At 56.3% G+C, this 23,984-nt stretch overlaps 3 protein-coding genes across 4 annotated transcripts; 2 read left to right on the top strand and 1 right to left on the bottom strand.

The window, feature by feature from the left end:
• The first annotated feature begins 12 nt into the window (after positions 1–12).
• Positions 13–5,187, top strand: ZBTB48 (zinc finger and BTB domain containing 48). The gene is made up of 10 exons (XM_080380198.1): positions 13–539; positions 640–881; positions 1,681–1,792; positions 2,183–2,275; positions 2,637–2,723; positions 3,126–3,280; positions 3,840–3,976; positions 4,372–4,536; positions 4,665–4,753; positions 4,836–5,187. Exons 1-10 carry the CDS (start codon positions 108–110, stop codon positions 5,130–5,132), a joined length of 1,809 nt encoding a protein of 602 aa, XP_080236324.1. The 5' UTR covers positions 13–107; the 3' UTR covers positions 5,133–5,187.
• Positions 5,188–5,983: 796 nt separating this feature from the next.
• Positions 5,984–15,743, bottom strand: KLHL21 (kelch like family member 21). Of its 2 annotated transcripts, none has more exons than XM_080380200.1 (5): positions 15,693–15,743; positions 14,090–15,120; positions 12,077–12,482; positions 9,179–9,251; positions 5,984–8,813 (listed from the first exon to the last, which is right to left on the bottom strand). In XM_080380200.1, exons 2-5 carry the CDS (start codon positions 15,111–15,113, stop codon positions 8,520–8,522), a joined length of 1,797 nt encoding a protein of 598 aa, XP_080236326.1. In that variant the 5' UTR covers positions 15,114–15,120; positions 15,693–15,743; the 3' UTR covers positions 5,984–8,519. The 2 variants fall into 2 exon arrangements, with proteins under 2 accessions (XP_080236326.1, XP_080236325.1); XM_080380199.1 differs by having other exon boundaries at positions 14,090–15,192; positions 15,693–15,733.
• A 51-nt stretch (positions 15,744–15,794) lies between these two features.
• PHF13 (PHD finger protein 13) lies at positions 15,795–23,218 on the top strand. The gene is made up of 4 exons (XM_080380212.1): positions 15,795–15,967; positions 16,385–16,486; positions 16,909–17,461; positions 17,871–23,218. The coding sequence occupies exons 1-4, from the start codon at positions 15,929–15,931 to the stop codon at positions 18,095–18,097; spliced, it is 921 nt and encodes a 306-aa protein (XP_080236338.1). The 5' UTR covers positions 15,795–15,928; the 3' UTR covers positions 18,098–23,218.
• The last annotated feature ends 766 nt before the right edge of the window (positions 23,219–23,984 follow it).

Here is a 23,984-nt window from a genome sequence, read left to right as displayed (position 1 = left end):
CTTCCGGCCACGCCCCCCGCGTCACATCCGGCGCGCCGCGCCCGGCCGTCACATCCGGCGTGCTGCCAAGATGGCGGCGGCGCGCTGGGCCCGGTAGCGGCGCGGCGATGGCGGCGGCGGCGGCACACAGCGTCCGCGTCCTGCGGGAGCTGAACCGGCAGCGCGCGGCGGGGCAGTTCTGTGACGCGACGCTGGGGGTGGGCGGGCGGGAGTTCCGCGCCCACTGGCCGGTGCTGGCCAGCTGCTCCCGCTTCTTCCGCGCCCGCAGCCCCGGCGGCCCGGTGGTGCTGCCCGAGGGCCTCGCCGACACCTTCCAGCTCCTCCTCGATTTCTTCTACACCGGCCGCCTGGCGCTCACCGCCCACAACCGTTCCCGCCTGCTGGCCGCCGCCGAGCAGCTCGGCGTGCCCGACGCCGTGGCGCTCTGCCGCGCCTTCCGCCCCACCGCCGCCCGCCAGCGGCCCCGCCGCGCCGCCCCGAGCCGCCCCGGGCAGGCGGACAGCGCGGCCGCGGCAGCCCCGCAGCCCGGCGGGCAGGCGGTGCGTGAGGGCGTCGGGAGCGGGGGGGGGGGCGGGGAGAGCGGGCGAGGGCAAGTGCCCGGCGGGGGAGGCGCGGTGACGGCCGCCTGTTCCCTCGCAGGCCACCCCCCCGGCCCCGGAGGAGGCGGCGGCGGGCGACGACGGGCGGGGGGACAGCGACGCCGAGTCCCTTCCCGAGAAAAAAGCCCTGCGGAGCAAAAAGACCCCCCCGCCAGGGAAGGCGCCTGGCAGCACGGGGGCGGCGGGGACGCTGGGGAGCAGAAAAGGTACAGCGGTGCCGGTTGAGTGCCCCACATGTCATAAAACCTTCCTCAGCAAATATTACCTTAAAGTGCACAACAGGTAAACGCTCCGAATTTTCCTTTCCCTTGTGTTCGCGCGTAGGGCCCCACCCCGCGAGGCTCTGCCTCTTTCCACCACTTCTTCCACAGGGGGTGGGCGGTTGGCCTGGCTCGCTGGCCGGTCTTGAGGCCTTGGTGCCCCCTGGGATAGAAACTGAGGTCCCCTCTGTCCCCCAGGGTGGAAAAGGAGGTCCCCTCTGCTTGCCCCACCAGAGTGGGCTTGCTCTGAGCTGGGGCAGGGGTTACATGTCTCTGAAATGCTTCTGCGAGCTGTGCTGACTGCCCGGAGCTTCTGCTCTCGGGCAGTGGAGCAGCCTGACTCAAAGAGAAGGTGTTGAGCACATGCTGGCTGCAGGTGGATGATGGAAAATTCCTCTTCTGGGCTTTCAAAATCAGCAGGGGCTGGGGGGGAGTTTGCTTGGGTTGTGGGGAGCACACTGGCACGGCCAGGTGCTGTGAGGAGCTTCGCGGTTGATAACTGAGAGCAAAGCGGGTGCCTGCAGAGAGGGCGCGAGCTCCAGCTTCGCCCGTCTGTGAGGGGCAAACCTCAGCCCTATGAAATTGAGGTTTTGCAGAGCGCAGCAAGCACAAACAGCTCGACTGTGCTCTGATGGGATCAGCAAAGCTGACATAAAAGGCGGCTTCTGGGGACTGAATGTTGGTATGGGGTGGACGGTGTGTGAAAACTGTCTGGTCCTTCCTCCTCCCTTCCCAGTTCCCTCCCAGTGTCCTCGCTGGGCCCATTCGTGCATCTCTGCTGTTGGACCGGCAGTGACTGATGTTCTCTGTATTCCCCCTAGGAAACACACTGGAGAAAAGCCATTTGAATGTTCCAAATGCGGCAAATGTTATTTTAGAAAAGAGAATCTCCTGGAACATGAAGCCAGAAATTGCATGAACCGATCTGAGCAGGTACACCCGGGAAGCTGCCGCTGGCGGTCTGGAAAGTGGGTGCCGTTTGGCAGGAGCATAATTGGAACCGTTGTCCAGCCACAGTCCACATCACACTGCTGCCAAACAAAAAGCCCTCAGCACCGCTGCATGGCATGTGCGCTGCAGCCAGGACCTCCCCCCACGTCCACTGCCGATGTGGATGGCAGCAGCTTTTGTCCAATTTACCAGACAACTCTCATTTTGCCTGTTTTCTCAAGCCTAGAAGGCTACTCTCTGTACTGTGAAAGATCCAGGTTGTTGTGGGCACAGGTTGTGGGCACAGGCACATCATAACCAGTGGTTTGTGCTGGGGGCTTTGCGTCGGGCTCTTGGTTCTGTGGAAGCTGATGCCTCCCCTGCCTTTTACAGGTTTTCACATGCTCAGTCTGCCAGGAGGTGTTCAAGAGGCGAATGGAGCTGCGGCTGCACATGGTGTCGCACACGGGGGAGATGCCATACAAGGTCAGCAGTGCCAGCCTTCAGCATCCCTACAAATCCCTACAAATGGACACTGGTGTGAAGGAAGAGGGGGTGAGCCTTGCTGTTTTGGGGCAGCCTGGCCCAGCCGATGGGGAACCGAGCGTACCCGCTCCCTTCCCCGGTCTGTGGCTGCCTGCTGAGGGTCGCTCCCCATCTCAGAGCAGAATGTGCTTCAGGGAGGCACCAAAGGCAGCCACATTCTGTGGCCTTACCAGGGATTAGTGATCTCTGTCAGAATGGCACTCCCCTGCCCATTGCACCAGCGCGCTGCTGGACCTCTCCTCGCACCAAAATTGCTGTTTGGGGGGCAGCTGGGAGCTGACTCTCCCCTCTTGTGTTTCAGTGCTCCTCCTGTGCCCAGCAGTTCATGCAGAAGAAGGACCTACAGAGCCACATGATCAAGCTGCATGGCGCACCAAAGCCCCACGCAGTAAGGGGAGCAGGCGGGCAGCGGTGGGCTTTTGGGAGGGAATAGCCCCGTGCTTGGGCCTGGCCTAGAGAATGGCACCCACTCTCCTGCCAGCTCTGTTTGGCGAGGCAGGGAGTTCCAGAGCTGCTGGAAATTTTTTTGGGGATACAGGAGCAGCCCTCATCATTTTTTTGGCTGACAGACCCACACACTGGCCAGCATTTCACCTTTGTCAGGGTGTCTCATCTCACGAGGCATCTTGGAGCTGGGGGTGCTGCTGCAGGTGGCCGTGGGGAGGGCCCCAAAGCGGCAGTGACGGGTGGAGGGACAGGTCTTGGGGAGCGAGCGGCTCTGTTGTGAGTGTACGCTGCAAACCGCGCCCGGGCGAGCTGCCTAACCCTGCGCTCTCCTGTGGCCTTGCAGTGCTCGACCTGCTCCAAGTGCTTTCTGTCTCGGACAGAGCTGCGCCTGCACGAGGCCTTCAAGCACCGGGGAGAGAAGCTGTTTGTCTGCGAGGAGTGTGGGCACAGGGCCTCGAGTCGCAACGGCCTGCAGATGCACATCAAGGCCAAACACAGGTACGACGTGACCGTGTCCTCACCTGCTTCACCCTGGCTTTCCTGGTTGTGCTTCCTCCCCTGAGGGCCCGGCGGGGTGGTGCTGGGGGGAGGAGCTGGCTGGAGGGCAGAAAGCAGCCCCTTCCCAGAGGTGCAGGCCTGAAACTTCTGCCAGAAACCTGGCGAGGGGCCGGGCGGCATTCTGCTTTTCTCCCTTCCAGATGAAGAGCAGACTGTTGGCGCTTCCTCTGGGGGTGCGACTGTAGTAACACAGGCGATGTCTGGAGCTCATCAGCTCAGCTAATTCAAGTTACCAAAGCGGCCAGCGCACACCAGCAGCTGCTCTCTATGCTCATCCTTAGCATGCCCGTTTCCTGGGCTGGTTATGACAAGGGGCGGGAGGCTTCTGCTCGGGAGCCCGTGGCTGCAGAGTAGTGTTTGTGGGCCTCCAAAATGCTGTAGGACGAGATGGGTTGAAGCGGGATTTAATGACAAGAACTTCAGGCAAGGAGCAGCAGCTGACCCGAGGGGCTGCAGCTGGCAAAGGCAGAGCTGACAGCAGCGTTTCCCCTGCTCGCAGGAACGAGCGGCCCTATGTTTGCGAGTTCTGCCACCACGCCTTCACCCAGAAAGCCAACCTCAACATGCACCTGCGCACGCACACCGGCGAGAAGCCCTTCCAGTGCCACCTCTGCGGCAAGACCTTCAGGACGCAAGGTACACCCCAGGCGTGCGGCTGGGGCATCGGGGATGTCCAGAAAACAGCCCTGCTGCAAAACCCACCTTCTCCTGCCTGCTTCCCCCAGGGAGCAAAGCCACGCTCTTCTGAGTGTGTGCTACCGCTGAGGAAGGCACATTCCCATTACCTCCTTCGCCCCCACGGCACAAAAGAGGAAGAAATTAAGGAATTTCCCCCAGTAACCCTTAGCCTGAAGCAGCAGGCTGCTGCCTGTGCTGCTTCTAAGCCTTTCTAACCCGCCTGGCACAGACCGACTGTGCTGGGCACCTGCGGTCTTTGCCGTGGTGCGGCTTGTACCTGAGCCGTGGGCCAGGGGGCACGCGCCACGCCACTGACCCGCAGCTCTGCCCCTCTCTCTCCCTGCGAATGGCAGCGAGCCTGGACAAGCACAACCGGACCCACACCGGGGAGCGCCCCTTCCGCTGCGAGTTCTGCGATCAGCGCTTCACGGAGAAGGGGCCGCTGCTGAGGCACATCGCCAGCCGGCACCAGGAGGGGAGGCCCCACTTCTGCCAGATCTGCGGGAAAACGTTCAAAGGTAACAGGCCAGGTGTGGAGCTTGCGCGTGGCTCCGGCAAAGCTGCCCGTCTTTCCACGGCGTGGGTTGGCGGCGCTGCGAGCCAGTACGCGGTGCTGCTGCCAACGGGCTCTGGGTTCCCTTCTCAGCTGTCGAACAGCTGCGCGTCCACGTCCGCCGGCACAAGGGCGTGAGGAAGTTCGAGTGCACCGAGTGTGGCTACAAGTTCACCCGGCAGGTGAGGCCGTCCCCGGCTCTGGGGACCCCCGCGGAGCGCTGCACCCGGGAGCCAGCCCTCACTGTGCCTTTCACTTTTGCAGGCTCACTTGAGGCGCCACATGGAGATTCACGACCGGGTGGAGAACTACAACCCCCGGCAGCGGAAGCTGCGGAACCTGATCATCGAGGACGAGAAGGCTGTGGTGGTGGCACTGCAGCCGCCCCCAGAGCTGGAGGTGGGCTCAGCCGAGGTGATAGTGGAGTCCCTGGCCCGCGGCTCCCTGCCCGAGGAGATCCCCATGCAGAGACTCTGCTCAAACGAGAACTTCTCTACGGCAGATGTGATTGAGCAGTCGCTAATTATAACAACAACAATTCCCGAAGACTGTGAAACATAGCGCGACCGCCTGCGCGCATCCTTCCTCCCAAAACACAATAAAGCGTTAGGCCGGAGCCGCTCTGCCACGCTTGTTCTTTTCATGTTGTGCATCCACTCCTCCCCCTCCTTCCCTGCCAGCTCCTGCCCCAGATTGCAGGGAAATGAAGTTATAACGAAGTTGTAATCGGTTCCCAAGTGAAGCACCAACCACAAAGCTACTCAAATAAACGCACGTGTGCTGTGTGAGGCAGGAGGGGACCGGTGCCTCTCTGTGTAACACTGAATTGCTTTCTAACGAGCTCAAGCTCTCGTTTGTGGCTGGCAGGATGGCTGGCGCACGCCTCCCCTTTCCTCCGGTGCTCCCGCCTCGCCTCTGAGCCGGGAGGCTAGCGTTAAAGCTTACCTGGCCCCGAAGAGTGTGGCTCTGCCCCTTTCCTTCAACACCTGTCCCAAGGATTGTTTCCTGCGTTAAATTTGTGCCTTAGTTCTGCTCTGTTTTGTCAAACTGCTGCCAACTGCTGTTCCTTGAGCCCATGAAAGGCAGGGCCGGACCTGCACCTTCTCACCATCCAGGTAATTCAGCTGTTGCTTAGCTTGAAACACATTATCTCAAGGAGCCCAACAATGCTCAGCTCTGGTTTTTAGGTGTGAAGATTTCTATTTCTCTGAAGCAGCAGGATCCAGGGTTGCTGTAACACTAACTGTTCTGTGTATTCCCAGAGGGGTGAAGAGCACCGCCTGCAGCCAACTGCCCCAAAATCACAGCCACACTCTCTCCCCCTTCCCTCTATTACTCGCCGAGATAACTGAAAGGCTCCACTTCAAATGCACCTCAGGCCTAGAAAGAGAAATGTCACAGTAAGAACTGACTCCAGAAACCTTCCCCCCAAAGAGAACAGAGAGATTTAGGTAACACGTTTTATTTGACTTGACTGCTGCAAGTAAATTTAAAACCAAACTCAGAATAAAAATACATTATCTGTAAAATGCCTTTGTTTCAAAGGATGGTATTTAAACTGTACTCAAAGATGCAGACACAATGAATTTTACAAAAAATAAATATAGATTGGTAACTGTTCAGCCAGTTGGGGAATTTGGGGGTGGCAGGTCTAGCAGCGAGCACTACAGTACGAGACAGAGTGTGCGTACTATTTATAGTTCAGCATAAATACTTCAGTCTGCAACACGAGTCCAGCTGCGCAGCGCGCGCCGTCTCCCTCCAGGCACGACATGGCGCCACGGGGATGGGCTGCTCTGGCCTCCTGGCTCGGCGTGGCAGGACACGGCCGTTACTCCCAGAAACGAAGGAGCCACCCTGGATTGCGAGGCCCCCGCGCCTCCCCCGCGCCTCCCAGCCCACAGCAGTGCCGGGGAGGGGTTTAAACCGAGAGGCTGCAGCAGCCAGGCAAGGCCCCTCCGCGATCCTCCGCTGGCGCGCAGCGGTTTCAAGGCACTGTCAAAGTTTCAGGCTTGGAGAACAGCCGGGGTTTTGCAAACGGCTTTCCCAAGTTCCACAGCTGAGGAGCGTGGCATAAAACAGCACTCGGGGCACAACAGATGTTCTTAAAGCTGTGAAGAAGCTGATGTTGTGGAGATGGGGCTGCGGCACGAGGCGATCTAAGGGCAAGCCAGAGGGCATGTGATCAAGTCGATGGGCTTTCCATCTCCCAATTAAGCTTAAATGCATTTTTTTTTTTCCTATTGGTTAAGAAGAAAAGACTGAAAAAGCGAACACATCCAGCCAACGTTCAGCCACTGGTACACTTCGCAGTTCTCCCAAAGGTGCGACGCTCGTTTTGAGGCGGGCCCTACCGCGGCTTTGACTGTTTGCTCCTTAAAGAAACGTTTGCCAGTAAGCTGCGCGCAGCTTCTCTTCAGCTAAGGTAGATAGAGGAAATACAGCCTGAGCTAGCTAGGTCACTTGGGCAAGTATAAAGGCAAATCTTACACAGGCCAAAAAAAATACCAGCAAACCCCAAAGAAGAAGAAAAAAAACCCTAAAATAACTACCTTTCAATCTGCAACACTCTGCCTACCTGCTACACCTTTACCAAAACGCCTCAGCGGCATTTTCTGATTGCCCAGATCCCGAGAGCTCCCGCAAACCGGAGGTGCGACAGGCACGACACCTCTCCAAAGGTCTGGCGGGTTCCTTCACAGGAGGCGATGAATTTGAAAGCGATTCTGCATCACGGTGTCTCAACACTGCCAGCAATGCTGCAAGCTGGCGGAGAATCTCCTGAGGAAGCTGTGCTCACCTTTCCTGGTAAGGTGTTAGGTTTTTGTTTTTTTTTTTCCCTAAACTAAACAACTTAGCTCCTTCAAAATGGTGAAGAAACAAAAATCATCCCTTGCTGCACAGGGCCAACCTGCCCAACCCCGCACGCTGGCCGAGGGCTCGGCCTAGCAGAACCGCCAGCAAACAGCCCTCGCCACAAGAAGGGGCTTTTTCTGCCTAGTTCAGCCCCATATCAAGGCACCCGTCCCACCTGGAAGGGAGAAGGGCTCCTCCCCGACGGGGCAGCTGCTCCTGGGGCCAGCCAAGGGGGGTACTTGCTTCTCGTCTTAAAGGGGGGCACAGCTGGGGTGATCGGAAACAATCTAGTTGGGAGAACACGATTAAAAGATAAATAAGGGTGTTTCTTCTGAGAAGGAAAAGTGCTGTTAGGAAGGGTTGGAAAACAAATACCTGCAGAAATTTAAATGCCACAACTTAAAAAACCTCACCAAAACACAGGGAGAACTAAGGATCAGAGAGAGGGGAAGGTGAAGCTGCATCACCTGATCTCAGCAAGGTCCCTGCTACAGGATGCCTGCTCTTCCTGAAGGCATGAAGGGGAACCGAGGACCACAGCAACAGGCAGGAAAGGCCCCTAACGGACCTCCAGCTTCTCATGGCAAGGCCCTTCCCCGCTCTAACCACGCAGAGGAAGGCATGCACGGGAAGTCTGTCTTCCTCCGAGGCACAGGACAGAGGGGTTCCAGACCACCGTCCTAACAGACAGGCCCCTCCCAAGAAAAGAAACCGAAGAAAGGAGTTTGGTGGCAAAGAAAGCGTTACGGGGTGAAGGAACTCCCAGCGAAAGGTGTCTGACCAAAAGCCATAAGCTGCGACGCTGCGGCGACATTCAATGCGCTCGCTTTCCTCAGAGTTCACCTCTTGGGTCTCTGCGGGCAGCGCGGTGCCTCCTCCTGCCCCAGGGAAGGGCCGAGGGAAGCTGCAGCGGAGGCCTGGCTGGCTGCCGGCTGCGGTTCCACAACAGCACGTCAAGCATTCAGTTTTCACTCCCTCTACGTTCAGTACTTTTTTGTTTCCAGGCACTGCTTTGCCTCTGCCTTCTCTCAAAGCAACACAGGTTCTGGATAGCGAACTTGCGTCAAGCCAGGGGGACGGCGCCTTCCCCCACTAACGAAGCTCGTTAAGGTTCTGGTTGTGAAGGTTTTCACGCTGCCTGTTCAAGTTGATGGTGTTGTCCAGCGTGATGCCGTCATCCTCCTGTGTGGTTTCTGGCATGAACTGCCGGAATATGCTGACGCTGCCGTGCCAGAAGATGGGCTCGGGGAGTCGGCCCACCACGCTCCACGTTCGTGTCTCGGGGTCGTAGGCTTCCAGGACGTCTGAGAGTTCGAACGTGTTATCGTAGCCACCAGAGACATAGAGCTTCCCGCCGAGCACGGCCACGCTCCCCCCAACATGCACCTACAACATAAAAATAAACATAAACAATCAGAAAGGAGGGTTTTGCCCAAGCAGGCAGACAATGAAATGTTGGGTACTGTCCCACAACTGCTCACTGGGACCGGGCTCAGCACCCACCAGCTGCTGGCTCTGAACCAAACCACGGGGGGAACAGAGCTTTCCAGTGGCACCCAGCTCCTGCACGCTGGGCTGAACACCCGGCCACACAACTACAGGCCAGGATTTTTTCTTCCAGGTGACTCCGATACGCTGAAATGCGTTTCACATGCAAGGGGTTACAACTGAAAGAGCACCTGGTTTTCCAAAGGGAATTTAAGCCAATTTTTAACACTGATGGGCATCCCGTAGGCCGGTAAGCGTCCTACCTGAAGCATGGCAGGGATTTTATCCCATTCATTCTTTGCTGGATTGTAAACATCCACTTCAGCCGAGTCATCTCTGTGGGAGATAATACAAAATTACTCTTCTGAGTTCTACAAACCTCCCGTCTTGTGAAGCCCCCAGTTCAACAGCCTGAAATGCCACCGCAAGCACTTCTGCTCCAATCCCATGACTTGTATCGGAGACTGAAGGGTTCCTGTACAAATGCAGAGGTCTCGGTGCAGACCCCAGCCTTCTCCTGCGCCAGCCGTGATGCTCAGCCCCAGGAAACGCCTGGGGCTCTCTGGTGTGCCCCTGCCCACGAGGCAGGCTGGCACAGGCCTTGTGCATGTACCACATATTAGCGCAGGAGCATAGCCCATTCTCAGAGCCAGTGACCTACACCCAAAGAGCACGAGTGCCCCTCCGGAGCTTCTCTACAGGCAAAGCAATGTGCTCTCTACTGTCTGGTGTACGCTGAGTTTTAGGACACTGCCTAGGAGGGAAGGCAGCAGACAAAATGACCAGAAACAGAGTAAACTGACAGCACATGCCATTTCCCACCCAGACCAATACAGCTTTAGTGCCAAGTGCTTCAGGGTCTAGAAGAAAAATTACTGCTGTGCTGGAGAGGCTTAAACCTCTGTGCACTTCAAAGTAATGGCATCCCTACTGTTGGAGTTTTTTGCCAACACCAAATTTAGATGGGCCAGAGGACTGGACCGTGAGGAAAGAGCTGGTGGTGGCAGCGTAATCCCCCAAGGCTTCTCTCAGCCGTTCCACCCGTGACAAGGGAGGGCGACAGCAACAGGTGAGGAAGTTTGTGCTGCAGAAACGCATGCTGCTGGCACAGGAATGTGAAGAGGACAAGGTCAGGGCAGCCGGAGAAGTGTCATCACTCACTGCAAGACAGTCCTGCTATAGACAGATTCAAAAGGCTGCAGGGAATATTTCATTGTCTCTGTATCTATCGTGACATGGTGCGTTGACATGTGCTGGTCACTAGGTACTGCTATCGACTGCTCATGTGAATCTGAGCAGGGGAGGGAGTGAAAATAAATAAGAAGTCTGACCTGCAAGAGGAGTGCCTGTTCAGCAAACTATTACATCAGCAATCGGTCTGCTAAGCCTGTGGCGCAGCCAACTGCGTGCCATGGGGCTTTCTGGGTACGTTCCACACAAGCGTATCTAAGGTACCCGAAAGACACACGCCTGAAAACCAGTTTCTTTAGTTTGAGTTACTTCTGCGATGTGCCTGGAACCAAGCTGATACTCATCTGAACGAAACATCTTTAACACGAGCACATGTATGTGAGCGCTCCAAGCCCCACCGAGTGGCACCAAGACCAACCCTTCTTCCTCCAAACTGCTCAGAACCAAGAGCTGGCACCTGCCTTGGGACACAGCGCTGCTGCCGAGCCCTTTGTACCTGAACAAACCACTGCTGCTCACATCACTGCCCATAACTAACGGCAGCAGGCGAGTCAAATGCTTCCAAGTCTGAAGCTGAAAACCCTGAAGAAATGGAAGGGAAACAAGGTGACAGGCCAGAAGCTCCGCTCCCATCTCAGGGCTAGCTCCAAGAAGGATGCAGCGGAAGACCTAAGCTCCCCTGCTGTGCTGTATTTATACTTATAAAACTAGTCCCATTAGAGGGGATCTTCAGTCAGAAGCTTTAGCCTGAGCTATTAAAAGTAACCAAAAAATGAGTTGTGACTTTTACTGGTAACCTATTCCTCTGTCCTCCAAAAATTACCTTATAGCTGTACAGAACAGCATGTGAAATGAGGGGAGAAAAATTTGATCCCGATAATCTCCTTGTTAACTCCTGCGTAAGTGATCAGAAATGCTAAAGTGTCAATCATTGGTCTTTTAAAATGGAAAAAGGAAAACCTATAGAATCAGCTTGTGACAAATAGCCAAAGAGCTAGAAGACCCCTGCCGGTATTTACTGAAAACCAGGTGACTCCAAGGGCTATCTGCAAACAGCTGCCAGGAACCAAGACACTTGGCTGAACCCAAATGAATCAAAGAAAATGCCTTGGGTAGAAGTTGCTGCTTTATGCAAAGCCAAGAGGAGACGAAAAGAAGAAAAGGGTCTGGAGGCCATCACAGAAGTCTGTTTGCTCAGAGTCAACGTGACAAGATGAGATGCTTCAGTGCTAGCATGCCTTTCAGTTTATTTTTAATTAAGTGGATAACTGAAGTATTTGCGCCACCAGGATAGCTCTAGATGGGTAATTAAGTCCCTAATTGGAAAGGCGCTTAAAAATAGTGACCAATCATTTCATCTTCACTCCTCTTATCTCCGCTGAGACGGAAGATGTCCTCGCCTGCGCTACAGTTTAACGTTTTCTTGGAGCTTACTCACTTATTTATAGTAACGAGGGGTGGGGGTTGAACCAGAAGCCAAGAAAACCGAGAAGTCTATTTCCAAGCAGGGCTGCTGACTTCAGCCAGATCTATACCTGGCTGCTCCCCAGCCCATGGGTTTAGATTCAGACATTTTTACACAGTTTTAAGCGTGGCTCTTTGAGGTCTAGCTACAACAGAAGCAAAAGACGGAGGTGTGGCAGTTTACAGACGCACCTGCGTCACTGGAGGAAGCACTGCCATGCTTTCCCAATGCAGTGCTCTCCTATGACCACCCACCAAATCCACATGCCTTCCCAGGGAATCACAGAATAGTTGGGATTGGAAGGGGCCTCTGGAGATCATCCAGTCCACCACCCTGCTAAAGCAGGCTCTCCTAGAGCAGGCTGCACAGAATCACATCCAGGTGGATTTTGAATGTCTCTAGAGAAGGAGAATCCACAACCTCTCTAGGCAAAAGAGGAAAAAAGGAAGCCCTGGGGTTGCCTCATGAGGACACAGGGAGGGAGGTTATCGCTCCCGCTACTCACCTTATGAAGTACATGAGGCCGTTGAGAGTGACGGTCTTTGGGGCAAAGGACCAGGGAGGCAGGTGGCCGCAGTTCACGAGGGACCAGAGGTCGCTGTCAGGGTCGTAGCACTGCATAACCATGGACTCCTTGCCAGCCAGGGAGCCTATAGCAAACAGCTTGCCGCGGCATGAGGTGGTGGAGCAGTTGTCCATGGGGTACAGCATGGGCTGCAGAGCCTCCCAGCTGTCCACCGAGTGGTCGTAGCGCTCCGTGCTGTCGGAGGCGATCACATACAGCAGCCCGTCCAGGACCGTGGAGCTGTGGTATTCTCTGGCTTTCAGCATGGGAGACACCTCCGTCCACTCATTGACGCTGGAATTGTACCTCCAGACGCAGTCGTACAGCCTGGAGCCGTCCGATCCGCCTGCAGCACAGCACGCCACATTTCAAAGTGTGATTTCACAAAGGGAAGTACTAGTGGGTGATGGAAGAGGGGTTGGCTCGGGACTGGCATCTTTGCTCTGTCTTAGGTGGCTTAGCCTAAATGTCTGTTGCAAGCATCAGTCTCAGTGAAAACAATGTTTCCCGATGTAATCCACTGAGCTTTCCCAGTGGAAAAGTGACAGTTTAGCAGTTGGTTAACAGTCAATAAAAGAACAGTGTTGGTCAAAAGACAGGGTTGTACTTCATAAGGAAGTTTCAGGTAGAGATGCAGCTACGCCTTCTTAATACCCACCCCCACTCATCTGCTTCCTGGGGCCACAGATTATGAAAATATGTTGGTACTGGAGGACATTGGCATGCGCCACCAGGATTGTAATGGAAGCTTTGCACCATTTCTTTCCCAGCCAGCCAGGAAGGACTTTTCCCATGTCGTTCCTAGTCGGTACTCAGACACAACTCAAAACACATCTCCCACGGCTGACTACCTCCATCCTTCTAAATAACAATTTTCTCTCCCATTTTGCAACCCCCGCTGCACCACTATCCAGAGGCTGCTGCAACGTTGTGGACACTAATGCTCACCAGTGCCTGGCTGCCCAGGCAGCATTACAGCTGGCAGCACGGAAGCCTTCCAACCCTCCCCACTGCCAGCGCTACACCAACACAAAGCAGAGCGACCAAAGATCCCCACCAGCAGCAGCCTCACCGAAGCACAGGGCTCCCAGCAGCATCAGCACCCCCAGACCTGCCTGGGATTGTTCTGGGAAACTCCCAAGGGACATAAGGGACATCAAACGAGCCGTGTGGTAGCCCATCATTTTTACAGCTCTGCCCTTAAGGCAAATCCTTGTTTTCTGCTCATGACTAGGGAATAAACAGTTTTCTGTTCACCTGCATTTGACCTGCCCTTCAAATCTTTGTCAGTGCGTCCTGCACACCCAGAGCAAGCTGTTCTGCGGCGCCTGGTTTCCCAGGCTTTGGTTTGTTAAGGCTGCCGCAAGGCTGCTGCTCCAGCTATGGGGATGTAGTTCAAAGGAGGCATCTACATGTGGATTAACAGCCAAAATTACACATCCGTGTCACCTTGAGAGAAGTAATTATAGCCCCAGCGGACTGCGAGGAGGCAGGATTTGTGCTGGGGAAGGTACCGTGACTCATAGGCAGTGACTGGCTGAGGAACCCGGGGCTTTCTGACACGCCTCTTGCCTCAAGCACGCGCTGGATTTGTGATTCACGGGGCTCTGTACCCAAACAGCTTCTTCGCAGACAGAAATTTAAAACCCTCTCAAGTCATTCCTGTCCCCCAGAGTGAGCAGTTAGAAAGTTCCACTGGTGCAAGAGCTGTGACTTCTGCCCCTGTGCTCAGAAGTATTACTTGCGACAAAATACCTCCTAGATTGAGATCAGCTGCTAAATCCAGCACTGACTCCAGGAGTCCCTACGCCCATCTTCAGGCTGCAGTTGTACTGAGCCTGAGCAGAGTTTCACACGCCCTGCTACCCCAAGAAAAGCCAAGCCTTGCTGCTAGAACCATGTGTTTTCAATGGAAATCTTAACACCAGTTCTTCTGTGCCCCACACGCCTTACCAGTGACATAGATGTCATTGCCCAGCGCAGCGACGCTGTAGCCCCCACCCAGGTGCTCAGGGAACTCTGCCAGGTAGCGCCAGTGGCCGGTGCGTGGGTTGTAGCAGTCAACGGTGACAAGCTCGTCGCAGTCACGGTCACAGCCACCGACGAGGACGAGGATCTCGGCGAGGCCGGTGGAGGGCCGAGGGCGCATGCGGGCACAGGGCCCCCGGTCATGGCGGTCGAGGCGAGCAGCCTGGAAGTCGCGGGCCTCACGCAGGAGGCGCAGGCAGGGCGGGCAGCGGGCCACCAGTGGCTCGCCCTCCACGTGGGCCAGCAGGTAGAAGCGGCGCACAAAGGGCAGGCGGACATGGGCCAGGAGCTGGGGCAGTAGCGGGGCACGGGTGGCGGGGTCGGCACGCACCCAGCGCAGTGCCAGCTGGAAGGCGGCCTCCTCCTTGGGCACACAGAGCCCATCGTCCCGCAGGTAGGAGAGGAGGCGTGGAAGCGGCAGCCGTTCCAGCTGAGCGCCCAACTCGCCCACATGGCGCAGGACGAAGCGGTGGGCAGCAGCCGCCAGCGCCGGGCAGGCAAAGGCCTCGGCAAAGTCCTGCATCTCCAGGGCATTGGCAGGCTCCAGCTGGCGTGCCAGCCAGGCGCCACAGGCCTCCTTGACTGCAGGGAACTGCAGCAGGTCAGCAGCGCGCAGCAGGCGCTCGGCAATGTCAGGGCCCAGCCCTCCCACCCGGCCGGTGTAGGCGAAGTCGAGGAGGCGCGCCAGGCACTCGGGCTCCACACCGTGCAGCCGCACCCGCTCAGCCCGTGCCTCCCGCAGCGCCCCGCCAAACATGGCACGGAAATAGCCGGAGGCGGCAGCCAGGACGGCACGGTGTGCCCCAAACTCCCGGCCGCCCGCTACCACCGTCACATCCAGAAGGCTCCGCTCGGCTCGCAGCGCGCTCAGCCCCCGCAGCAGGGACACCGCGTGCGCTGGCTCCCCGGTGGCCGCCGCCGTCGCGCCGCTGCCCGTGTTCGCCGCCATGCCGTGCCTGTGGGAGCACACGCCGTGTCACGCCCTGCGCGGAGCCCCTCGGGGGTCACCCCAGGAGCAGTTTACAGGACTAAGGAAAGAAAGAAAAAAAAAGAGGACAGGCTGGGTTAGCACAGGGAGAAACGTTCCCAGCCCGGAAAGCGGGACAGAAGTACGCAGCCCTGGAAAACACCCCCTGCCCCGCGGAGCAGCCCAAGGCGCGGGCCCCGCCGAGGCGGGCGGCGTTTGTACGCGGCCCCTGCGGCAACTCCGCCGGGTTGCGGCCCCCGGGAGCCGCCCGCAGCTCCGCGGGCCGGCAGCGCTGCGGGCCCAGGCGGCCCGGTCCCCCGGCGCGGTGCCCGGGCGGGAGCAGCACCCCCGCCGCCTCCCGGCGCGCCCACCGGGGGCCTTTCCTCAGACGCCAGGCCCTGGCCCTGCGGGCTGGCCCTCACCGCGGGCGGGGGCCTGGGCTCACGCCTCCGGCGAAGAGGCCGCTCCCCCCCCAACGCCTTAGCGGCGGTTCCGCGGCGGGCCCCCGCCCGCCAGTGCCCCCCGGCCGCCGGTGCCCCCCCACATCGCCACCGGGCTCACCGCCGGGCTCCACGTTCCGCTCCGCTCAGGACCGCCCTCGCCCCGCCCCCGCCCCGCCCCCGCTCCCGGCGGCCCCCGCGGCCGCACTGCGCACGCCCGGACTACGGCTCCCGGCGGCCCCCGCGCGGGCGGCCGCCCCTTCGCCGCCTCCCGCCGGTACCGAGCGGTTCGCGGGTGTCGGCGCTGCCCGGTTACCGCCGCCGCCCCGGCCCCGCCTCCGCCTCCCGCGCCGGGACATGGACTCCGACTCCTGCGCCTCCCCGTTCGCCCCGGAGGTGAGCCGGGCCCCGTGGGGTCGGGGGGGGGGGGGGGCGTCTCCCGTCGCCCGGCCCGGCCCGGCCCGGCCCGGCCCGACCCGGCCCGGCCCGGCTCGGTCGCCGGTACCCACTCCCCGCCGCCGCCCCGGCGCGGGGCCGGGGCCATCTTGTGCCGCCCGAACGCGGAGCGGCGGGGTGAGGAATGGCGGCGGCACGCCCCGCCGTGCCCTGCTGTGGGGGCCGGCCCGCCGGAGGGCCCGGTACCGAGAGCGGCGGGGGGGGGCGCGGAGGGGGGCGCGGGGGAGGGGGGGGGCTGCCCGGCGGCTGGTGGCGGTTGGGGGTGGGGCGGCGGCGGGCGGGGCCGGGCTGCGGGGAGCGGCGGCGGCGGCGCCTCCCCCCGGCCGTGCCCGGCCCCGCTGACCCCCCTTCCCGCAGGATTTCTCCCCCGCCTCCCGGCGGCACCGCACCGTGGAGGACTTCAACAAGTTCTGCACCTTCGTCTTGGCCTACGCCGGCTACATCCCGTACCCGCAGGAGGTGAGAAGCGCCGGGACCCGCCCCCCCGCCCTCCCCCCCTCCGCCCCCCCCCCCTCCCTCGGGGATCCCCCGTGCCCCCCCCCCCCCCCCCCCCCCCGGCAGGGTCTGCTGCGCTTTTCCCGATCGGCTGCCGTCCCCGGGACAAAAGGGGGACCCGCAGCAGGTGGGAGGGCTGGAGGCACCGGGAGGGGGACGCTCTTTGGGCGGGGTGAGAAGAATGGAGCCCGGGGTCGCCGTTCCCTGGGCAGGATCCCTGCGGGAGGGGGCGAGGGAGATCCCTGCGGCAGCACAGGGAGAGCAGGAGCCTGGGTGAGATGGGCCACGCCAGGCAGTGCTGCGGGGGAGAGGGCACAGTGCCTCAGTGCCACACACGAGCCGGCTCCAATTAAAGGCTTTTATCTGCTTTTCTCGATGTTTTCCAGGAAACGCCACTAAGGAACAGCCCCAGCCCTCCCAACAGCACTGGGGGCACGATTGACAGCGATAGCTGGGAGCCCCGCTTCAATGACATCCCCTCTTCCGTTGCCCTGCCCACCAAGAACAGAAAGAACTTTAGTCAGCTTAAGCGAGCAAAACCATACGGTTCCCTGTTCCAGCGGGCAAAACCCAGCAACTTCCTGCCGGAGCGAAAGCAAATTGATAAGATCAGGAAGAAGAAGAAGCTGAAGAGGAGGGAAACAGAAGTGTCCGCAGAGGAGGACTATGAGGAGAAGCTGCTGGACCTGGAGACAGAGGACTCTTACGTAGAGACGCCGATGAGCCCCTCGTCTGAGGGTGACCCTCAGTCTGCGACCGAGCACTGCTCGGTATGGGACTCTGACACGCCATCCAGTGTCTCCTACCCTGCCGTGACGGCTGAGCAGACGGTGGAGATCCAGAGTGTCGGCAAACGAACGGTCATTCGACAGGGGAAGCAGGTGGTCTTTCGGGATGAGGATGGCACTGGTGACGATGAGGACATCATGGTGGATTCGGGTAGGTGGCCTGGCTGGCTGAAGGGGATTAGGCAGGTGGAAGTGGTGCTGCTCTTGCCGAGCTCTTTGCAGTTTACTTGCAGTGGGAGGAGAACGCCAAGGTGTGCTGCCTGGCAGGATTCAGTAGCAGTTGGGGTTTTTGGGGGAATGGGGGGGTGGTTGGCTGCTTTCACAGTAAAACTGAGTGAGAAGCTGTGACTTTATAAAAGCAGGCAGTTCTCCTCTCATGGATTACGGCCTCTTTTGTACTGCTGAGAGTCTCTGCCTGCACAAGAGAGACCTGGAAAAAATCAGCAAAGTGCTTGTCTTTGAAACCCAGGTTTCAATCTAGTGGGAAAGGAGAGCAAAATTCCCAGCGCAGGTGGGAGGTGTTGGCAGTTAAAACCGTTACTTGTCGTTTCTTTTTGCAGATGATGACTCGTGGGACCTAGTCACTTGCTTCTGCATGAAGCCTTTCGCCGGGCGGCCGATGATCGAGTGTAACGAGTGCCACACCTGGATCCACCTCTCCTGCGCCAAAATCCGCAAGTCGAATGTCCCAGAGGTCTACATATGCCAGAAGTGCCGGGACTCCAAGTTTGACATTCGCCGTTCGAACCGTTCCCGGACGGGCTCGCGCAGGCGCTTTCTGGACTAGGGGAGGGAGGGGCGTGCTGGTGCGCTGCTTGGGCGGGCGGGCGAGTTGCTGACACCGGCCGGGAGGCTGGGGAGAGCTCCCCCGAACTGCTGCTGCTCAGGCTGATGGGCCACCCCGCCGGCCTGTGGTAACAGGGACGAAGAATCACCAAGTCACGGGCGGCTGGGGCTGGAAGAGGCTGACCGGTCAGAACTGCTGCTAGATACTGATTAGTTCAAGGGACAGACTAAGCTGTCTGGGTTCGGTGGGGTTTTGTCCGGTTACGACTATGAATTGGGTGATATCTGGGGAATGTATAATACCTTTGCCACGTATGTTTTCTCATCCCATCGGGAAACCGCAAACCTTCTCTGTCCTAGGAAGCCCCTCCTCCTCCAAAGATGGGGGAGGAGGAGGAGGGAATCTGTGTGAAGAGTCTGAAAAGTAAATGGCCATGTGTTTTAATTTTAATGTAATATTATACCTGCCCATTTGTCCGTATGTATCAATCTTAGAGATTCTGAGGCTCCACAGGAGTGAGCGCCAATGCATACTGACCTCTGTGTGATCTGCCCCCTCTTCAGCGGGCTCAGGCTGTAGGGGAATTCTGTGATTTGGCATCGCTCAAGTGTAAATGGGGCATCTTCCTGCACTGAGGGACCGGCGCGTTTGAAGGACAAGAGCAGCCCTTTTTCTGGATGGGCAGCACTAGGGATTAAGCATCACCAGATTTCTTCCTAGAAGGTCTCTCCTTACGGTGACTTTTCATGACTTTGTTTTGCATGATTGGCTCAGATGTGTGTATGGAGGAATACCGTTTGCTCCATTTCCTGGCCCTTCGTTAAACTTTAAGGTCCTGTTTTAAGAAGACGATGACTCTCCCTTTTCTCAGTCCAGAATTCCAACGTGGACTGTAAAAGGGGCCATAGTAAACTTAGAACCTGGCAGGTCTGGTTTGGGATTTGATCATTTCCATCCAAGTACGACAGCTGAGCTGACTTTTGGTTTTGCTGTCTGTTTTATGAGACTGGATTTGTAATCAAAAAAAATGGAATCTGTAACCTATTGGTTGCAAATTACACAGACAAAAGCAAATGCTATGCAGCCAGCAAGGTGAAGTGCAATGAAGATCCATCCAGTGCGGGGGAGGACAGGAGAGCGCCTAGGCCCCACCAACACTGCAGTCCCTCGACAGGACTTCCTGGGGCCTCAGCCCAAGGGAAATCCATTCAGGAACGTGACAGGGAGTCGAGGCTCGTGCGTGAGGCCACCAAGATGGCAGTGTTGTTCCAGAGTGAGCCGTACATATCGCACAAATTCAGTTGACGTTTCGAGGTATTTCTCTGAAGTTCTGCCTGCTGAACAATACGCGCCCTGTCTGGTGAGACCATGAGGCAAGGGGAATCGCTGGCGAGTACCACAGCCAAAGCAAGACGAGCCATACTGGTAGGAGTGTCCATGTTGGTCCTGCAGATGCACCGCATTAGGCCACTGCCTTATCCAAGTGCTGGTTCGTCAGGAGATGCATCCTGGTGATGATGGAGGTCTTGCCAGCACACAGAGTCAGGTACCCTCCTTCAGGTGTTTGACACGGCGCTGCCAAAGCCTCAGGCAGATGGCCCAGCACTGCGGTGCCCTGCGGCTCCCTGGCGTGGAACACAGGGGCGGGAAACATCTGCCGGCCCAGGTCGGGATGGCAGAGCTGCACGATGTGCAACTGTGCCTCTGCCCTGCTTCTTCACAAAAATCCAGTTCCACCAACCTGCAGCAACCGACTCTGGGTTCTGAAAACCGGCTCCAGCGTCTGTAAAATCTTAAGACCATGACTGTGGTACGCTGCCCTCTGGAAGCTACATGGAACCACCAAGGAGTTTGCCAAAGACTTGCCCCTGACGGCTGCCTGACTGTTCTTTGCAGCCAGAAAAATAACCAAAGTTCTTAAATGCTGCCATTTCACTCTGCAAACAGAAAGGCTTTGGAAGATCCCAGTCACAAGCTGCGTAAGGGTTGGACCTGCTCTGAAAATTGGCATCTCTTGTGTTTACAGCGTGTCTGCAATTCAGCTGGACCTCCGTGGAACGTGTTCCTGAAGCTTTTATGGGAGAAATGGCGAACTGCCAAGCAAACTGGCTCTTTTTCACAGAGGTTCAATACTAATCCACGTGACTGACTCTTGTTCTGTTACCTTTTCAGATTTATCCCAATAGGTGGTGTCTGAGAAGTCCAGCACATTACAGTATCAGCAGAGAGAAAAAAAAAGTAACACCTCCATTCTTTTAGTTCATCACTTTCAGCCATGTATAATTATAGTTTAATTCAGAACTTTATTTTTTCATTAAAGCTGTTTTAATGAACCATGTTTTTTTCTTAAATGTGAAGCAAGTGAACAATGATTTTGTTTTATTCCAAACTCGGGAGTCTGCTGTTCTGATTTACTGGTGTGTAAAGCAGTTGTGCCAGGTGGCAGCAAGACGTGGTGCTTCAAGCGCTCTTCCCTGAACGGTATGCAAAGTCAGGTATGGGTAGGAAGCGCCACAAATGTCTCTTTTGTGTGCTGACAGGTATCCCCACCTCTCTTTGTAGCAGTTGTTCCTTCCCCAGCCTCTGCTGTGAGTAAATTGTGGTGGAGCCCTGTCGCTGGTGTAGGGACAAGCGTGGGGCAGGGGGAGCAGTGGGATGCAGGCGATGCCTGCTGCTGCGGAGCCCAGCGCGGCCAAAGGCAGCGGGATGCTGCACTGGGCTTGCTGACAGGGACCTGCCAAGGGCGGTGCGAAGGCTGGTGTGAACCTGGGGGGAGAGGGTTTGTGTCAGGCTGCCTACGGTGGTGGTGGCACATGGTCCTGTTCGTGGAGAGTGCCTGAGAGCAGGCTTGGCGTGTAGCAGCTGGGCGTGGGGCAACTCATGGCAGGCGAGACTGCTGGCCAAGGTGAGAATGTGCCTGTCCCCGCTGCCCGAGCGCCTGGTCCCTGCAGGGCTGGGCACCGCAGCCTCAGCTAATGGGGCCATGCTGCATCTGCCTTGCAAAGGCTGGTCTGCTCAGCCAGACCCAACCCAAAGCCCCTGCAAGCCCTCCGGGGGCCGTGCCGAAGGAGACCTCCTTCCCTCCCACCGCTGCCCCACTGCAGGGCAGCGCCAAAGGATGCTGGTGCCTTGCTGCCACCCCTCAGCTCCTGTATGTGCCACGGCCCCGAGGGCACTGCTGCTCAGTCAGCTGCCTTCAAAGCTGTGGCCTTCACACCCTGGCAAACTTAAAAGATGGCTCGACTCTTTGGAAATGGCACTGGGATCATATTAGAAGCCAAGATCTGGTTCCTTATAGCTTCTCTTTTAATTCTTATTTGTAATTCTGCATTATATAGTGATGGAAGTCCCAAAGGAGTTGTAGCTCTAAGATGGCAGCTTCTCATAGAGCAGAAATGGTGTTGAAAGCAGCAGTGGGGCTCTTATTTACAGTCTCTAGAACTTTGCACTGACAGAAAATAAATAAGAGAGGAGGAGGTGGGCTGGAGTCAGTATTGAGCAGGAGAGGCTGACACAGTACCTCGCTTCAAGGGAGGAGAGGGAAAGGACAGGCAGTGGGCTCCATCCTCCAGACACAGTTCAGCAGCGCTTGACAATTACAAACACTGCAAGAAAGCAAAACCACAGCTCACGCTTTCACTACTGCAAAGAAGAACCTGCTGCAGCAGCCTCATGGATGGGGAAAGGGCACTGGCACTACTTGAAAGGAGGGGAAAAGAGCAAGTGAATCCTTGCCGGGCTGATCTGGCAGGAAACCCCAGGCTATATACTGTTAATGATGTTTAGCTGGGGAACGGGGCAATGCCTGTGTCAGTATTAATCATGAGGGATTTTACTTTAACAAGAGTCACAAATTGAAAAGTTCAAAGCACAAAGTTCAGGTTCATCTGTCCCTTGCACAGCCTTCTTTGCAATGAGACAAAGAGAATTCCAAGGTACTGGGGGAAGGCAGGAGAACCCAGCGAGTTCTCTGATGAGGATGCAGCTGGAGTGAAGAGGAAAGCACCTGCCCGACTCCAAGCCCTGGCTTGGAGCTATGAACATGCTGGTTGAGCCACACAGGAGGAGGCTGAGAGGGCTTTTACAGCAGAAGCGGTACCTGGAGCACTGCCTTCTTGTAGCCTTCCACTGGCTGAGCCAGTACGGGAAGACTCTAAAAAGTAAATCTTGAACTTGTACCTCCACCTTGAGAATTTACAGTTGAAAGGCTCTGGCTGAGAAGTGACACGTGCGTTCTGGGAGCCTCACGAGGTATTTGAAACCTTTGCTGGGTCAAATAGAGACAGATGGGTCACCTCACGTTTTTAAAGTCTGCACCCGAAGATGCTACCCTGTTACAAGTTTTAACTGCTGGGGTAGGAGCAACGCGCTCTGCCCCTCAGAAATGTTGTTTTCCAAGTGTAGAAATACCACGGGACATCTTGAAGTACTGAAGCAGTTTTAAGAATCACATCGCCATTTCTCTGCATTTTAACGTAGACTATGCAAGAAAACACTTTTATGACAGCACAAACCGTATCTCAGGAAGTTGTCAGAAATGAGGAGAATTGGTTTATTGTGCAAATATTTTTCATGAGTACGCTCCTCAGTGTCATTGCTCTGCTAGATAGAGCTATGCCAAGATTCTTCTTTTTAATTAGCAGTAGCTGTGTCGTTGCTATTTTGCATTTGCTTAAGCAAAACTTAATTCTCAGTCCTCGCCTGGGAGTATTTTGCCACGTCCTAGTCACTACGGACCAGCTCTCACTCTTGACCATACATTTTATGTAGTGGTAAGACATGAAAAAAGAATTTCTGGTAGAGATTCCTGCCCAGTTCAACTGTCACACATACAAGCCATCAACAGAAGTCAGTAAGCAGGACGTGACAGAGGGTGCAGTTACATTTACAAAACCTGCAACTCTTGCTTTTCAGGAGTTTATTTTCAAGAGTGTCCCACAGATGCAAAGGGAATGTGGGCTGCTTTTCAGCTGAATATAATTTATTGCACATTTTACATTTAATTTCTTATCAACAGAACACTGATTGCAAGTGAAATAAAATCCTGCACCAGGAGCTGCTCACAGCTGAAAGGTTTTGCTTGGCTTTTTTTGGTTTTTTGGTTTGTTTTTTTTTCTTTTTCTTTTACTAAAACAAATTCAACACCCCTTCATTGTATAAACTTGTTTTTTAGAAGTGGGGAACACCTCTTTCAGACTGGCTCAACTAAGTCTGCTTTTGGAAATCTAATTCCGCTACAATGACTTGAGAAAAGAGAACCACAGTTGCAAAGAAAAAGGGGCCAGGTATGTGTTGGGAAATGATTTATGGTAATAGTTGTCAAGAGCAATGATGCACTGCTGGCACAGGTTGGGGTTCCCCCCCCCCTCCCCCCCGGTCTCTCACATGGAAGCAATGAAGGCTGTTCTAGGACTCACCAAGAGCAGAACCGTGACTAGGAAACAGCTACAATTATTCCTTTCCTCTATGAAAAAGCCTCAGTAGCGCTGATGGGCACAGTGTGTAGTAGATACTACAAGGCTGCTGTTCCCATCTGCTGTGTCACTAGAACAGGACTGCCCTTTCTGCTGCTAAATCACTGGCATGGCTTCTACGCAAGGTTAATCCAATGGATTTATGTCATAACTGGTGCTTTTTCGAAAGGGCAGCTGAATTTTATGTTTTCAGCTTTTTACCCATTTGGCATCTCTCCTCGCTTTGGTCTGGTTTACTCCTATAACCTACGTTCCTCTTTTTCCTAGAAATAAATTAGATGGGAAGAGACAGCTGCAGCATCAGAATCGAAGGAAATAAAATTGCTGTCCTTCTGCCCCACTTGCTTTCCTCTCTTCTTGAAAACCTTGATAGTACATGGTTCTAGGTGGCAGAAGAATTAGTAAGAATATTA

This window comes from Falco punctatus, assembly GCF_963210335.1.
Source record: "Falco punctatus genome assembly, chromosome: 3".
NCBI lineage: Eukaryota > Metazoa > Chordata > Aves > Falconiformes > Falconidae > Falco > Falco punctatus.
The sequence above is the reverse complement of the archived record's forward strand: the minus strand, read 5'-3'. Positions and strand labels throughout refer to the sequence as shown.